Here is a 17383-nt window from a genome sequence, read left to right as displayed (position 1 = left end):
ATCCTGAAAAGCCTAATTATCTGGCAAGGCGCATTGGACAAAGAAAGTGAATTTCAGACATTATTGTCATTACTCTCAGTTTATCACTGAAAAGCTTTGTTGTTGTATTTCACATTTTACATGCTGAAATCATTGTGGCAGACATAGAGGTACTGGCAAGATACAAACCCAGACTGTGACTCACTCTGGACAAGAACCAGCAAGACAGGCGTGGCCTCTATAAAAAATTGAAAGTGACCAGGGGTGGCACTGCTGAGATGTGTTTGCAGGATGCAGTTTGAATTAATGGTAAAACAGTAAAATCTGGGGATGCACTACAGCAGCAATGTAGACCTCATAATCATCACTATCAGATTATGATTGAACACCATCAATACTGTGATTCAAATATTACATCTTTTTATATTAAATGTCTGAACTCCTCTCAGCAGACTAGACAGAAGAGTCAGCAGATAGCAATTGGTCCTCTCTTCAGCCCAAAGGTTAGTTGTGACAGAGAAACAACTCAGAGCAGTAAGGTATCTCAAATCAGCCAAATTGTTTGTTCGTAACAACAGAAAGTGAACTGACTTTGAAGGTAATAATAGCTAATTAACAAATAGTTAACATCAGTTAATGTTAACAGTAATATTCATCATCCAATATTGATACCTGGCCACCATTAATTAAGTTAGCAACCTGGGTTGATGATAAGGAAGCTGTAAGTTAGCTACCAGCTATGATGATAGTGAATGTCAGTCTAATTAGCTAATGTTAGCTAAGTTAATGCCATGCATCCTTGATATGAGACACTTTCAAGACCTGGTGGTGTGGGATACAGCAAGCCTTGGCTGGCTTACTTTCAGGACAGCCAGTGACCTAGCCTTATCTTTCATGGGTTACGTGATGATGGACTTTCAGGTGGGGGGTGTGATGCAGGGGGTATTCATTGTCTGGGACAGCTGCCTAGGTTCTGAGTATAGGGTCCTCTGAATGTGATCAAGCACTGCTGGTCACAGCTGTTTACAGAGCACAGCCAGGGGTATCCTATCTTCTGCCACAAGGCATGGGAGAAGGCCTTGGTCACATGTAGACGCCCACTCCCTGGTGGATAAAGCGTGTGACTGGGAAGAGCTGAAGATGCCACCTGAGGCAGAGGTGCTGTGTTTGGTGTGAAGGAAGCATTGCTGTCCCTTAGAGTCTGAATGCTTGCCACTTGCTAGTTTGTGTTAGTTGTTAAAATGTTTGTCAACAATCCAATTCAAACATACCAATAGGAGATCATTTTATCAATTGCATCCAAATCTGTTCCTTGTTAATTGTGTAACTGTTTAAAATTGTAGTTCCCTGTCTGTGTGTAAAGCCAGCCATTGGTTAATGGACCACACCTGCACAATCAGAGACGCATTAAATACAGCTGTGTGGGTACTGCTAGGAGACTCTTGTGAGCAGCTTGTGGTGTCCAAGGTTGAGTTTCTTTGCTTTGTATTTTAATTTTTTTTTTTTAAGCTTGTTCCTTCTCTTCCCTTTTGTGAGAAGCGTTGGTCAGTTTCCTCATACCAAGTTTGTCAGGTTTGTGTGAGGAGGGCAAGAACCCATGCATACAGGGTGAATATTCACCCCTACCCTGTCACATTAGCAGGGGGGTTAGACAAAGCAGGTTAGATAGCAGTGGGACTGGCTGGCAGAGTGGCGCCTGGAGTGGAGCCCGCCAGCGGGGATTAGAAGTTTCCCGTTCAGTCAGGAATGTGCTGTGCTGATAGGCTTAATCACGTGCGAGTGTTGTGCTCTGTGCACCAGCTGTGCAGCTAACCTGGGCCCCTTCCCTTCTCCCTGCTGGTGTGCAGTTTCCGACAATGCTGAAGTGAATACGCTACGGGCTGCAGAGAGTGGAGAAACAGGACAGCAGGACCAGGGCAGCACACTGACATGCTACAGTTTTCTTTTTTTTTTTTTTTTGGGATGTAGATCCACAGAGTGTCAAGGGCTGATCTATGAGCTGATCCTACACCACCCCTTATTCTTCCTTTGGTGTGTCTGTGTGGGTGTGCATGGGAGTATGCAGACTTTCCAGTTGCCATGGACTCTCCTTTCAATAACACGGGTTCACACAGAGCTGAGATCACCTACTTTACATTACATTACATTCATTTAGCAGGCACTCTTAACTAGCATGACTTCAAGCAAAAAAACAGAAGTGTATCCATTCAAGCTGAATTAGTATCAGTATCAAACCAGGCTAACAACACTCCCAGAACAGTGAGTGTGAGCATAACACTATTCAAGCCCTACCACAAGTTAACTTATGCTACCTGACTAGACTGTCTAGAAAATAAGGGAAGCCAAGTACACACACTACCACACATCACAGTCACTAGATCACAGTATCCAAAACACATTACAATACTACATGTAAAATAAACAGGAGGTAATACCTATCAAGTAAGTACCTATCAAGTAACAATTTATTCAAGTCCATATAAAACACTCATACCAACTCTTGGCAGGATGTCTCTATACCATTATAAACTAATAAGAGACAAGTGTCAGTCAAGTGTTCTTTTTCTTTAAATATGCATGTAAATGTGCCAATGTTTCACTTAGAGCTGCTTATCCACTACTGTCACCCAGTGGTTAAAATATATTATCACACTGGAAATTCCTGCTCCAGCAGTCCAGTGCTGTAAATTAAGAGATTGGTTTCATCTCATTATTTGCAATGATTTATGGGCCATGGTTTCTCACCATATATAACGGCCCTCTCCATTCTCCTGCCGGAGGTCCTAACTGTTCCTGGAAATAGGGCAGAAGTTAATTAAGTGCGGCTTAATGTAAGTGTTTTTTAGATGTTGATGCAAGTTGTCCACTGGCATGCTTCTGATACAAACTGGATAAGTGGGAGTGAACAGCTGAATCCAATTTCAGCCTGGTTAAAACAGGTTAATAAGAGAAGCCCACATGAATCTACATATTATTCGTCACATATTAATGGTAACCTTACTAAAACAAAGCTGTGGTTTACTGACAGCTTCCAATAGATATGTTCACCATGAAGCCAAGAGTGAATCTAAGAATTCTTTATCACACATAAGTGCCCCTCCCCATCCAAATTCAGATGTGTGAAACCGATTTATCAAACTGGCTTTTGTTAGCAGGTTTTATGAGAAAATGCTTCTGACCCATAACATAAATGTAAAGGAGTCTTGCCTTAAAAGCAAATTCTGTACATTTGAGAAATGTCTGCTGCATGACCATTCTCTACCCACACCTTTCTTTCCTCCCTGTAATCTCCATACAAAAGATGGGTTTCCAGTCATAGATGCACTTCATTTGATGATAAGAATAATGCATCAAATAATATATTTTCTTAGGTAAATGTAAAGATAATCTGATTTGAAGTTGCTTTGAAGTATTAGGTTAGGGTGAATGTGGACTTTGAACAGCAATTTGGGGTCACCATAGGTTTCATACCTTGTGCCCTCTTTCAGTGTTGTACATAAATAAAACATGAAGGTGTTTTTTGAATAAGTCTAACCTGTGATGGATTGTGACAAGTTGTTTATGACTGCTGGGTAGTGGTCACAGTGTGGCAGAATGTGAAGATGATGGGGCCGTAACTAATCATGTTCCAGGCTCTTGTTCACATTCCGCACATGCACGTGTCAGGAGGTGTGGTACATCCCACCTCCCCCACAGGAAGCAGCCTGACTAATCATAGACCCCATTTGTTGTCCAAATTCACAGATTGCATATAACAGCAGGCTTAGCTTACCGGGGCAGTGTAGCATAGTGGTTAAGGAGCAGGACTTGCAACCGAAAGGTTGCTGGTTTCATTCCCCACTGGGCCACAATTGCCTCAGTAAATATCCAGCTGTGTAAATGAATAACATTGTAAAAAACTGTATATGAATAACATTGTAAAAAACTGTAACCTATGTAAGTCGCTCTTGATAAAAGTGTCTGCTAAATGCCAATAATGCAATATAATTCAGCCACCCCTCCTCCCACAGGACCCAGCATCTACAGGTGAGCACACATTGCAACACAACACACAGCAGCAGGTGTTTTGTGTTTCATTCACACATTACGGCAAGTTGCAACACATGCACACACACACACACGCACACGCACACGCACACGCACACGCACACGCACACACACACACACACACACACAGTGTAGCATAGTGGTAAGGAGCAGGAATTGTAACTAAAAGGTAACTGTTTCGATTCCCTGCAGGGGCACTGCTGCTGTACCCTTGGGAAAAGTTTTTACCATTCAGTAAACTTCCGGCTGTATAAATGGATAACGTGAAAATTATATCCTATATAAGTTTCTCTGGATAAGAGCTTCTTTTAAATGTGAATACTGTAATGTAATGTAATGCATCACTGCACCAACACAAAGACTCACACAACAAACACTGCTCTGGTCTGGTCTGATCTGCTGCATTTACAGTTTTAAATAAATGCAGAAACCACCCTGCCGCTGCAGCAAGCCAGCCACAGCTCACTGCCCTGCTTGTGCATTTCCCTCCATTTCAGGTCTTCTTAAATAAAGGGATCTCCCCAGCTCCTGCCCTGCTGTCTAAATCTACAGGTGCTGCACAGCAAGGTGACAGACATCCTAGGAGACAGTCTTATAATCACTCTGCTGTTTATCACTATTGTCCATCAATCTTACATGCCTTAAATTACATTGTATAACTTGTCTTTAACTCTATCTGCCCAGTGCCGGCCAGAAGCAGATGGGCTCCCCCTCTGAGTCGGGTTCTGCTCAAGGTTTCTTCCTGATAGGGAGTTTTTCCTTGCCACTGTTGCCTTAGGCTTGCTCTCAGGGGTTCTCAGGCCTGGGAACAATGTAAAGCTGCTCTGTGACAACTTGTGTTGTAAAAAGCGCTATACAAGTAAAAATGAATTGAATTGAATTGAAGGAGAGTGCCTAACCAGCCCCACCCACTTGCATGCAACCCTTGCTTTTCCTGTTCCTCTGCTGCTGACATGCATGTAGCGGAGCAAAATGACTAGCTAAGAAGCTACTGTTACAATCAATATCAACTCCAGGCAGTCTGGATGGTCTGAAGAAATTAGCTGGATTGTTACCTGTGTACAGGTGAGTAAAATCTGTATAATATGAAGTAAGAGCAGTGGGTACCTGTGCACAACTGAGTACAGTTTGTATGATATGAAGTCAGGGCAGTACATACCTGTGAGCAGGTGAGCACAAATCTGGTGAGTCTTAACGACTTGATTGTGGAGAGGCAAATGGGAAGTGAGCAGCTCTATGGTGTTCAGGTTAAACAAAACCCAGTAACCGTTTTAGATAAACGAAGAGTTTTAAAATTCTATAAACTAATGATATGTGGAGTCACTGTTAGTTTCCTAACTTTTGACAGAAATTAAACTAAAAAAGTGTTCTTGAAAACTTTGGAACCCAGTCAAATCTTTGATAGTTTGTGATAGGCTGTTCGAGTGTTTTCAGTGCAATCTGTTGGAATGTGAAAATACCTGTTTTTCTCTGAAAGACCCGATCATGTTCCAGGCTCTAATCCACCTTCTACTCATCACAACACTGCAGCAGAAATCAATGACATGTAACTAAACATGGTGCAGCAGCTGAAACGAGACCTCCATAAAGTTTTGCCATGTTAAATGCTGGAAAACCACAGAGGAATTGGCCTGCCAACCGGCAGACTCAAAAGACAGATCAGTAAAGGTCATCTGGAGTTTAGGGAAGGCACCAGAGGCAGTGGCTCCCAGTAAAGATGATCTTTATTTACACATGGAGGGAGTGAGGGATGGTATTTATAGTGAGGACAAACTTGGTGATATTTACAAAATTAAGAAAACATCTCTCTGGCAGAGACTAAGTTCTAAACAAACTCAAAACAAAACTTGCGTAATGGAAAATTTCTCATACTTAGGATGTTTTCTGGTTTCACTCCTTATAGCAGTTACAGCTCTCTCCTATACCCCCAGTGCTCACACATTGTGTCATATACATTTTCCATCACAACAGGAAGGAATAGTAATAGCACAGCAATAAAGTAATATGAATAATTTATGAGCTACTCAACCATTAACAATGACCTGTAGTAGTTAACTAACCATCAGTGTTATCCAGTAAATCTACAATATAGTTGGAATAAAACTTTACATATAAGCTATATATAAAAATAACAAATGTACTCGTGACAACATTATGTTGAATGTCCTCTATTGAAGTTAATATGCACAGTCTCTATACATATACAGTCAGCATATGTATTTGTAAACTACTGAAAATGCCGTTAGGATTTTCTTTTGCAGAGATATCATGGTGCTTCACAGACGCTTATTAAATAACGTTACACACATGTATCATGTATCTTTATCAGGCCACTCAGCTGTCTGTTTGGGACATTGAGGCTCCAGGCATCCCCTGTTCCATCCTAGAGCGTCCCCCCATCGCGGCCCCCATCGCGGCCCCCATCGCGGCCCCCACCGCGGCCCCCATTGCCCTGCGTGCCCGCTCTCCATGTGCTGCCCCCTGTCTGCCCCACTGCCTCTGCTGCTGCCTCGCCAGGCTCTTTGCACGCCTTTCTTCGTTGCTCCATATCTGTCCCGATCTCCGCTACACAAGTCCATGCAGACAGGTTCCCTGTGTGAGATTTGCCCCGTCCTGGTGTAACGGGTGGTATCTTGCTGCGTTGTGTTTAATTTGATGTTACGTGGGTCAGCGAGCGAGCGAGTTTCGAACCGAGGTTCTTACTGCTCGCTGTCAAGCTCTTACAACCAGCATCATTGACAGTTGAGCTAAAGGCAAATTGCCCTTACCCTGTCAGCAACAACGCTACTTAACCAGGTCTCCGGGGAGTGACGTAGCCGCTGCAACCACTCGGCTACCTGCTACCCGCTACCTAAAGCTTTACGCATGACTCACACAAGCTATTACTTCAGCTCTGCTACACTGGCACCAGCTGGCCGTGCCACACTCCATATCCCCTTGATCAATGATGGGATATCAATGTGACTAAAATGGGTATTTCGATGAAATGTTATTGGGTGTGCACAAAATATTATTGGGTTCACCCACACTCATTCACATTCTGTAAGTTCATTTATTTACATGCAGATGTGTGCCAGTCTGTGGGTCAGTCCATGTGTGTGTATCTGTGTGCTACTGTGTTGTGTCTGTATGTATCAGTGAGTGCATAAATCAGTGTCTGCGTGTGTGGTTACAGGTCTGGTGATCTGGGTCAGAAACCCATCCTGGACTCCTCCGGCCTGATGTTTTGCAGACTCCTGAGATAGGGGACACTGTCTCTAAAATGAGTCTCCCTGGAGAGACTGAGACCAGTGCTGGAACCCTCAGTTCCAACAGTGAGAGGTATGATAGTATAACAGCATAACAAACCCATGAATCCCAGGTTTGTGGTTAAATCTGTACATAAAATAGGTCATTAATTTGTAGTACAGAATTAGCAACCGCCTGTTTAAATGCACAAAAAAAATCTATGAAATCAATGTACATCACTGAACAGCATCCAAAATAATTACTGCAGTTGTAATAGTATAAAAATCCAGGCATGATATACATTAGTGACTTGTGCTTTCGTTTATTAGCTAGATTTTGTGTAGAAATGATATGACTAAACTTGACAGGAAAGCTCCCAGGTACTCAAAGATAAAATGTACCAGGTCAGTAACTGTCTACATTGAGTCAAGGCTGCAGTAAGATGAAGAGGTTAACAAGGAGCTCTGCCTCCATGTGCTGTCAGATAAGCTGCACTGTCTGAGAGGTTTTTAGTCTGAAGTTTACTGTTTGACTGTACATGTTCTGTTCACAGGGTCCTACAGACCAGAGTAGACTCACCTGTGCCCAGCTGTGTGTCTATGAAGAGTGACAGTTCAATGGAGATACCAATAAAATTCAAAGGAGACTTCACAGGTGATCCAAGGTAATGTACTAGGTGTATAGGTGTTCACTACTGTGCTGACATGCTGACCCTTACATGGGCAGGATGTTATCTTATGCCCAACAGTCATATTAATAATTGTTACACAATTTATTTTTTAATCTCTGGGCATTCTACATTATGAGAAAATACAATGACAATGTATGAATTCAAAGACTGAGAGGATATAAAACACATAATTGCAAAGTATACATAATTGCAAAATACACATTGCACAGAAAAAAAATCAGCTATATGCTGCTTTCTGACAATAATAAGAGGCTGGTCAATGATACAACCAGTCAACTTCAGATAAGAGCTCACAGATGATTCATCAGGTCAAAACCTGTCTACAGCTTTAAGAGTAGCCTATGAGGTTTAGTGGTAACGCTGTCTCCATGTGCTGTCAGATAAGCTGCACTGTCTGAGAGGTATTGAGTCTGAGAGTTACTGGAAGCTTTCTGTGCATAATCTGTTCACAGGGTCCAGCAGATGAGAGCGGTGTCACCTGTGCCTAGCTGTGTGTCTGTGAGGAGCGACAGTTCAATGGAGATACCAGTAAAATTCAAAGGAAAGTTCACAGGTGATCAAAGGTAATGTATCAGGTATATAGATGCTCACTATTTTGCAGGTGCAGTGATCTTTTAAGTAACATGCCCACCTTTACATGGGCAGGATGTTATCCTGTCCCTGATAGTAATATTAATAATTGTTATACATTTTTTGTTAACCTGTGGACATTCTACATTATGAGAAAATATAATAAAAGAAGATGTAAAACACAGAATTTCAAAGTATACATTGAACAGAAAAAAATCAGCTATATGCAGCTTCCTGAAAATAATAAGAGGCTGTTCAATGATACAACGAGTCAACTTCAGATAAGAGCTCACAGGTGCCCAAGTGCATCAGGTCAATAGGTGTCTACAGTTAGTATTAAGAGTATGAGGTTAAGTGTTAGCTCTGTCTCCATGTGCTGTCAGATATCCTGTACTGTCGGAGAGGTTGTGAGTCTGAGAATTACTGGAAGCTTTCTGTGCATAATCTGTTCACAGGGTCCAGCTGGAAAGAGCAGGCTCACCTGTGCCTAGCTGTGTGTCTGTGAAGAGCAACAGTTCAATGGAAATACCAATAAAATTCAAAGAGTTCACAGGTGATCCAAGGTAATGTACCAGGTATATAGATGCTCAATATTTTGCAGGTGCAGTGATCTTTCAAGTAACATGCCCACTTTTACATGGGCAGGATGTTGTCTAATACCTGAGAGTCATTAATAATGGTCATACATTTTATTTGTTAGTCTCTGGGCATTGTGCATTACAAGAAAATGCAATGGCAATGTATGAATTCAAAGATTCAATGAGAGTTTTTTGACAATAATAAGAGGCTCTTCAATTATACAACCAACCAACTTCAGATAAGAGTTCACAGGTGCTCAAAGATTATGCACCCGGTCAATACTTGTCTGTTAGCCCTGTGTCCATGCGCTGCAGGTTAGAGCTGTAATAAGAGGAAGAGCTTAACTGTTAGCTCTTTCTCCGTGTTCTGTGAGTTCAAGCTGCAGTAAGAGGAAGAGGTTAACCAGAAGGTGTCCTTCTGTACTGTGTTTGAGCTGCAGAAAGAGGTCAAGGTTTACTAGTTGACTGTACATGTTCTGTTCACAGGGTACAGCAGACAAGAGCAGGGTCACCAGTGCCCAGCTGTACATCTATGAAGAGTGTCAGTTCAATGGAGATACCAATAAAATTCAAAGGAGACTTCACAGGTGATCCAAGGTAATGTATCAGGTGTAGATGTTTCCTAGTCAGACTATTGTGCAGGTTTAGAGGCGTTGTGGATAAATTGTTCATTTTTAAATGGGATGAATGCTGCCTTGTTCCAGGCAGAGTCATGCTGATAATTATACATTTCATTTAATAACTCAAGATGCTGTACAAGATAAGACAATTTACAGATCCAAAGATGTAATACAAGGATATAGAACAAGGAATTATGGTGTATAGTACATGCTGCATCTCATGGAAAATTCAGCTATATGCAGAGTTCAATACAGACAGACTAGTTATTGATAGCACTGAACAGGTGGTCCGTAAATCTAGCAACTTACCTTGGACTACATCATTTTGTTTTTGTTTTTATTACTCAGTTATAAAATTCTGTATTTGCACTACAGATTTGTTATTAACAGTTCTATCTGATTTGATATGTGCAAATTAATTAAAGTATGATGTGTATATTATGTTTGTAATGCTTGTGACTTGTTCATTACTGACTTGTGCTTGTCAATTAGGGTAGTTAGAAGTGACTAGAGTGATTTCGTTTCTAGTCTGTAGTTTACTGTAGTTACTGTTTTCAATATGTTGGCATTTTGCTATATTGCTCATGGCCCCTCCTTTAGGGTCAAATGTGTAAGTTGAAGCTGAAGTAAAATGATGAAGTTCACTGGAACCTCTGTCTCCCATGATCTCTCCACAGGGTCTATCAGTCAGCTGAGTCCAGATGCTTAGAGAAAAGAGATGACTGCATGGAATTAACCCTCACAAAAAAGGTGTGATATCTATTTATATTCAATACTAACTGATAATTATAAGGTTTTCATGTGTAATAATTAATTTGAAGAAGATGTTATGCAGGGTATGTTCCATATATATGTAAGTATGTTGCTTGCTCCATAGGTACTACTCTGGGGAAGTAAGTGTAAATCACCTAGCCAGTGTAAGTTCAAATTAAATAAAAAAATGTTGGACATAAAAATACTATGTGCATGAAATCCCACTTTAGCATCTGAACCCAATGTGCTTTCTGCAATGTTCAGTGCACTAAGATAAGCAGCTAATGCTAACAGTGGTTAAGGAAGTAAAACCAATTCTTTGAAATGAAATACGTTGTTTCTGAAGAACTATATTCAAACAGGGGTCCATTTGCATCATGCTTGCTTGAATGTTGCTTTGAAATGAAAACAACTACTTCACACATGGCAAATATGAGTATGCTATACAAGTCCACAGACTAGGAATGATTTGGCTAAACACATATTGTCTAAGAGTTACATGTGTAAATGCGTAGTCGGCAATGCTATAGCTATGCACACTAATAATGCTGTCTGTAGCCACTTTACAACATCTACGTTTCAAAACATCTCTTTGTGCGTTTATTTCAGTCCCTTCACTGATAAACTCACCTCCTTATGCATTCATTTAAGTCACTGCAGCACACTCTGGAGAAGCTGAAGGACGAGTCAAAACTGTTTAAGAGTCATCTGACTGCACTAACATCAAAAGGTTAGTGTTTTAAAAGTATTCAAACTTTCCAAAGCATAAACTGTTTTGCCACTGAAGTTATTATTTACCAGAGATACATAGTTAAGTTCTCGTTGTAAGTTGCAGTGCCATAGCGTATTTGTTTGTCTGTGCAAATCAATGATGGGCTTTACTTTTTCTGTCCTCAGATGAATCCATTTTAAAAGCCCAAAAAGAACTAAAAACTGAGCTGAATAGGAAGTTTGAATGCATATTTGAAGGCTTAGCAAAGCAGGGCCACCCAACCCTCCTCAATGAGATCTATATTGAACTCTACATTATAGAAGGGGAAAGTGGGGCAGTCAGTAATGAACATGAGGTGAGATATATTGAGACTGCATCAAAGAAACAAACCACCCAGGAGACTGAAATCATCTGCAATGACATCTTTAAACCTTTACCTGGTGAAAGCAAGCCCATCAGAACTGTGCTAACAATGGGGATAGCTGGAATTGGAAAAACAGTCTCTGTGCAGAAGTTCATGCTTGACTGGGCAGAAGGAAAAGCCAATCAAGATGTTAATTTCATTCTCCCTCTCACTTTTCGAAATCTGAATTTGAAGAACAAGGGAGAATTCAGTCTGACTGAGCTCCTCCATCTATACTTTCCACAACTGAAAGAGATTAGCAGTGTGGGATGGGATGAAGTTAAAGTTTTGTTGATCTTTGATGGTCTGGATGAATGTCGTCTTCCTCTAGATTTCCAGAACAATGAGATCTGGAATGATGTTACAAAGTCAACATTAGTGGATGTGCTGCTGACAAACCTCATTATGGGGAATTTGCTTCCCTCTGCTCTCCTCTGGATCACCTCCCGACCAGCAGCAGCCAATCAGATCCCTCCTGAGTGTGTCCACCGAGTGACAGAGGTACGAGGGTTCAAAGATCCGCAGAAGGAGGAGTACTTCAGGAAGAGAATCAGTGATCAGAACCTGGCCAGCAGAATTATCTCACACATAACGTCAACCAGGAGTCTCTACATCATGTGCCAAATTCCAGTCTTCTGTTGGATTTCTGCTACTGTTCTGGAGCAACTGATGGGTGGAGCTGGATGTGGAAACATCCCCAAAACTCTGACAGAAATGTACACACATTTTCTGCTCATTCAGATTATTGTGAAGGATAAGAAGTTTCAATGCACTAATGAGACAGATAATGACATCATCCTGAAACTGGGGAAGCTGGCTTTTCAACAGCTTGAAAAGAGCAATCTGATATTTTATGAGGAGGACTTGAGAGAGTGTGGCATTGATGTCACTGAAGCTTTAGTGTTCTTGGGGCTGTGCACAGAAATCTTTAAACAGGACACCGGGTTATTTCAGGAGAATGTTTACTGCTTTGTGCATCTGAGCATTCAGGAGTATCTGGCTGCCTTGTTTGTGCTTCATTCATTTGTAAATGAAAGCAGAAATGTACTTAAACCAGATGAAGCAAAACCTCAAGGTGAAAGAATGCAACTGTCTGAATTGCACAGGAGTGCATTGGATCAGGCCTTACAGAGCAAGAATGGACACCTGGACCTTTTCCTGCGGTTCCTTCTTGGCCTCTCCCTGGACTCCAATCAGAGCCTTCTGCAAGGCCTTCTGACACACACAGGAAGCAGATCACATGCACCTGACCCACAGACAGGAAGCAAGTCACAGACTATTAAGGAAACAGTGGAGTACATTAAGGAGAAGATCAGAGAGACATCTTCAGCAGAGAGGACATTCAATCTGTTCTACTGTCTGAGTGAACTGAATGACAACTCTCTAGTGGAGGAAATCAAGACTTCCCTGAAATCAGGAACACTTTCTGATAAAAAGCTGGAACCACACCAATGTTCAGCTCTGGCCTTTGTGTTACTGATGTCAGAGGAGGTTCTAGATGTGTTTGACCTCAAGATGTACAACACAGCAGCAGCAGGTCATCAGAGACTGGTGCCAGTAGTCAAGAACTGCAGGAGGGCCATGTAAGTATTGGTATATAATACTAATACTAATATAATTTAATAATTCCGATGACTGACATTTTTTGAGGAGAATAAAGTGTTGTGAACAAAACATATATGGGGCGCCAAATGTAAGGCATTAAATCTGTCAATCACAAACAGGAGTTTCACAATATCTTCTGAAAATGTTGCATATATTGCATATATTTGTTTTTCAAAATTAACACAGTACCATAAAATATTACACCACAGCACTGATATTGCATGGCTGAGACATTGGATTGGTTTGTGGACATTGGTTTGTGGAGATTTTTATTTTGTAAACAGAGTGTAGCATCGTGGCAAGGAGCAGGGCTTGTAACGGAAAGATCACTGGTTCAATTCCCTGCCCAGTTAAATGTTACTGTAATAGTTGTAGTAATTTAAACGATCACAGGTCACTTACCCAACAATTACTCACCCCTCTCTCAAAGGCACTGAGATCACTTCCTCACGCTGTGGTAGCCAAAACAATGGGAAACTGGACCTGCCCAGCATCCTTATACATGACCCTCATCATGATGGGATGTTATTAAAACTCATGAACCATACCAGTGTGGAAGCACATGCCTTCAATATATTTTGTATTCCTAATTTACTCAAGTGTTTCATTTATTTTGGCATTTACCTGTATATTTCATAGTGTGAGCAGTGGGGTGTTTAGGACACGGGCAAATCACTAGTCTTAATTATTTTTAAAAGACTCCAGTGTCTAAATAAATCATTTGTAGAGTAAATAACTTGTCCATATTTTATCATTACGGTGTGCATGTTTACTTTTGTACCTTAGTTTGTTTCACTAAGATGACACGGGTGGTAACTCTGAGTTCTGCATCTGATTACAGGTGCACAGTGAGAAGGAAAAAGGCAAGAACAAACTCTGGACACCAGAATAGGGCAGTTTATTAGGAACAGCCAGCTTTTCTTTTAAGTGAATACATTTGGGAACGACTGTCATAAACACAGTACCGACAACAGGACAGCTGATGTTCAGGCCCAGAGTGCTGCCATTGAAGAGTGTAGCTCAGACATCTTCCCTAAAGTAATGAAGACCTTATATTCATCACCATCACTTTATCACTGAGGACCATCAGTATCACATTACAGATGTTATGTGTTAATATAATAAATGTCTCTGAACTCCTCTCTGCAGACTGGACAGTTGTGATCTCACAGGGGAGTCATGTGATACTATGGCCTCTGCTCTCCAGTCAGTCCCATCACACCTGATAGAGCTGGACCTCAGCTACAATAACCTGGGAGATGCAGGAGTGCAGCTGCTCTGTGCTGGACTGAAGAGTCCAAACTGTAAACTACAGAGACTGAGGTGAGCAGCACTGTGTAATGCATCACTTTTAGTAAATTCTAATTTAGTATTTATGGTTCTATATAGAGATGTGGTGAAATGTTACAAATCTCCTTCTCTGTCAGTGTCCTCCTCTATAGCTTTCTTTGTTCACATTAGAGTCCCATCCCTCCTTTTGCTCTTCTGGCACAGCAATTAAAGCAAGATAACAACATTTTCAGAGGTGACTTTGGGTTGCCATGTGACCAGTTCTCAGTTGTAATATTGGATTCAGTGGAATTTGTACAGTGTCTGGTTGTAGGTGTCAATCTGGTGCCAAGTGTCAGGTCAGATGACTGAACTTCTGCTGTAGTTGTACCAGTGTTTATAGTAAAATGTTAAGGCCCCATATTGCCCCACATTGTCCCATTTTTGCCATTTTCATTCATCTCTGTTTTTCACTATCTGCTATGTAAAGAATACTATTTCCCCTCCCTCTTTCACACTCTGATTTCCCACCTGTTTGGCATACCTCCCATCCCAATCATGTAGGACAGTAGAAGTCAGCTCTGTGTTCACTCTGAATGGGATATTTTCCAGATGTGTAGCAATCATTCTTCTGACATGACAGTGATTACCTGGGAACTGAAATGATATGAATTCTAGCTGCATCCCAATATTGTTTGTGCAAGCATTGTTCTGTGTGCAAAAAATTGCTCTATTCTCTTTGCAGATGCAAACCAATAAAACCTCAGACCATTTTTTCATTCTTTTTATGATTACAACCATGCCACTTAATAGAAGTGACAAATGGCTTTAAATGATGCAGAGATCTAAATTGAATCTTGACAAGCCTATATATCACATACAGTATTTGTGATATGTTTAAAGAGTGAATTTCTCATAGTCCTTAGTGATTCACTTAACATAAGATGAATGTATTCTGTTCATTGTGCCAATAAGATATTTACTGGGAGTTCACTGCATGTGAGCTGTCAAGACTGATGCGAAATAATTTCTCTGAAGTAAACTCAACAATCTGCCTAATTCTCTTAATGATTGTTTATCGATTAGTCAGTAGATCTCTCGGTAATGGTGTTGAACAGGGTGAGTTACCTCAGGATAAAGTTACACTGCAGTGCCTATTATTTCCACAGTCACCGCTACACTGTACTGTACTGTAGTTCCTCTGTGTTATTAATACACTTTAAAATGGAACTGCTATATGCTACATGTGAAAATTATCAATATAGTAAATTTGGAAACCTTGTAGTAGCCGCTGAAGTAGGGGCAATACACAAACCCCCACTGTGGTTCATGTTCGAAGTAAATGAGGCAGACGGGGGCTTTATAAAACAATAACGTTGACTAAAGGTGGCGCTGCAGAGACATGTTGACTGTATGTGGTATTATTTTGGAAGGAATAAACTGAACTCAGTTCAGCTCAGATCTGCAGCTGTCTGAGGTTTTCAGGCCCAAAGCACTGAAGCTGCTGAGTGTAAAACACACATCTTCCTCAGAGCACTGTAGACTTTATAATCATCACTATCACTTTATTCCTGAATACCATCAATATCATACTTTAAATCCTAGTTGTTTATAGTAAATGTCTATGAACCCTACTTTGCAGACTGGCCAGCTGCTATGTCACAGAAAGGTCATGTGACACTATGGCCTCTGCTCTCCAGTCAGTCCCCTCTCACCTGATAGAGCTGGACCTCAGCTGCAATAACCTGGGAGATTCAGGAGTGGAGCAGCTCTGTGCTGGACCGAAGAGTCCAAACTGTAAACTACAGAGACTGAGGTGAGCAGTGCTGCTAATACATCACTTTTTGTTAATACAGTTTTGTGTTATGGCTCTATACAGAGGTACAGTAAACTCTGAAAAAGCTCCTTTCAGATGCCTTAGCCTTCCTTTGTTCATATTAGTCTCATCAGTTTCATCCTGCTCCTATCACAGCAAGGTAGGATTAACACTGTTTTCAGATTAATTTTATTGCTGTTATGTGTCCAGTTTTCATCCATTATATCCAATGCCAGTAGAATTGGTACTGTGTGGTCCTATGTGCCCACAAAACATGTCCTGTCAGACCTATTGGTCACCTGTTTTACTCATATTGTTTGCTTAGTAAAACATTTTACCTCTACCCCTCACTGTGAGATTTACTGAGACTGTGTAAAATGTGTAAGAAGAGACTGAAAGGTACACATAGGTAAAATGCAATTGTCAATACTTTTTTCCTTTTTGGCCCAATCTAGAATGCACAGTTGTATCATAGATGTCACTCATCTTATACCCCAGCTAACAATTCTAGAGCCCTAGACAAACTCTGTGCTCTCCTCTAAAATACATGATACCATTTCTGTCCACAAGTTATAATTGTGCAGATAGAGACTGAGTCAGAAGAAGACACTTCACATGCAGCTTTATACAGGCAGACTTATAAAAGAAATAAACCAAAAAGAATCAAATACTTTTACCAACATTTTATAAACACTGCTCTATCCATTTTGTAAACCATTGCTTCATTATACTTCATGGTTGGGTAAAAAATTTCACAACTTTCATTTACATAGTCTTATGGAGATAATCCATTGCTATACATCTTCTTTCCAAAGATTTTTTCAGTGTGTCACAGACTACTGCATACTCACACACTTGTGCGTATATATTAGTGCATGCATTGTAATGTAATGAGTAGGGATCCTGTCACTTCTCCACAGTTTGGGGGAGTGTAACCTCACGGAGGACTCCTGTGATGGTCTGGCCTCAGTCCTGCATTCACCCCACTCAAAGCTGAGTGGTCTGGAGCTCAGAGACAATGAGCTGCAGGATTCAGGAGTGAGAGCACTCTCTGCTGGACTGGAGCATTCACACTGTAAACTACAGAGATTGGGGTGAGGAACACTGCTGAC

The 17383-nt window shown here is 41.0% G+C and overlaps 1 protein-coding gene across 1 annotated transcript in view; it reads left to right on the top strand.

The window, feature by feature from the left end:
- Positions 1–7823: 7823 nt before the first annotated feature.
- LOC118777466 (NACHT, LRR and PYD domains-containing protein 12-like) overlaps positions 7824–17383 on the top strand; it is a 29688-nt gene continuing 20128 nt past the window's right edge. Inside the window, exons 1-7 of the mRNA XM_036528394.1 lie at positions 7824–7918; positions 8971–9078; positions 10391–10463; positions 11118–11196; positions 11913–13164; positions 14336–14509; positions 16098–16271. Coding sequence (XP_036384287.1) covers positions 7854–7918; positions 8971–9078; positions 10391–10463; positions 11118–11196; positions 11913–13164; positions 14336–14509; positions 16098–16271 — 1925 coding nt within the window. The 5' untranslated portion in view covers positions 7824–7853. The remainder of the gene's footprint in view (positions 7919–8970; positions 9079–10390; positions 10464–11117; positions 11197–11912; positions 13165–14335; positions 14510–16097; positions 16272–17383) is intronic.

Source organism: Megalops cyprinoides, chromosome 5 (assembly GCF_013368585.1).
Source record: "Megalops cyprinoides isolate fMegCyp1 chromosome 5, fMegCyp1.pri, whole genome shotgun sequence".
Taxonomy (NCBI): domain Eukaryota; kingdom Metazoa; phylum Chordata; class Actinopteri; order Elopiformes; family Megalopidae; genus Megalops; species Megalops cyprinoides.
The sequence above is the reverse complement of the archived record's forward strand: the minus strand, read 5'-3'. Positions and strand labels throughout refer to the sequence as shown.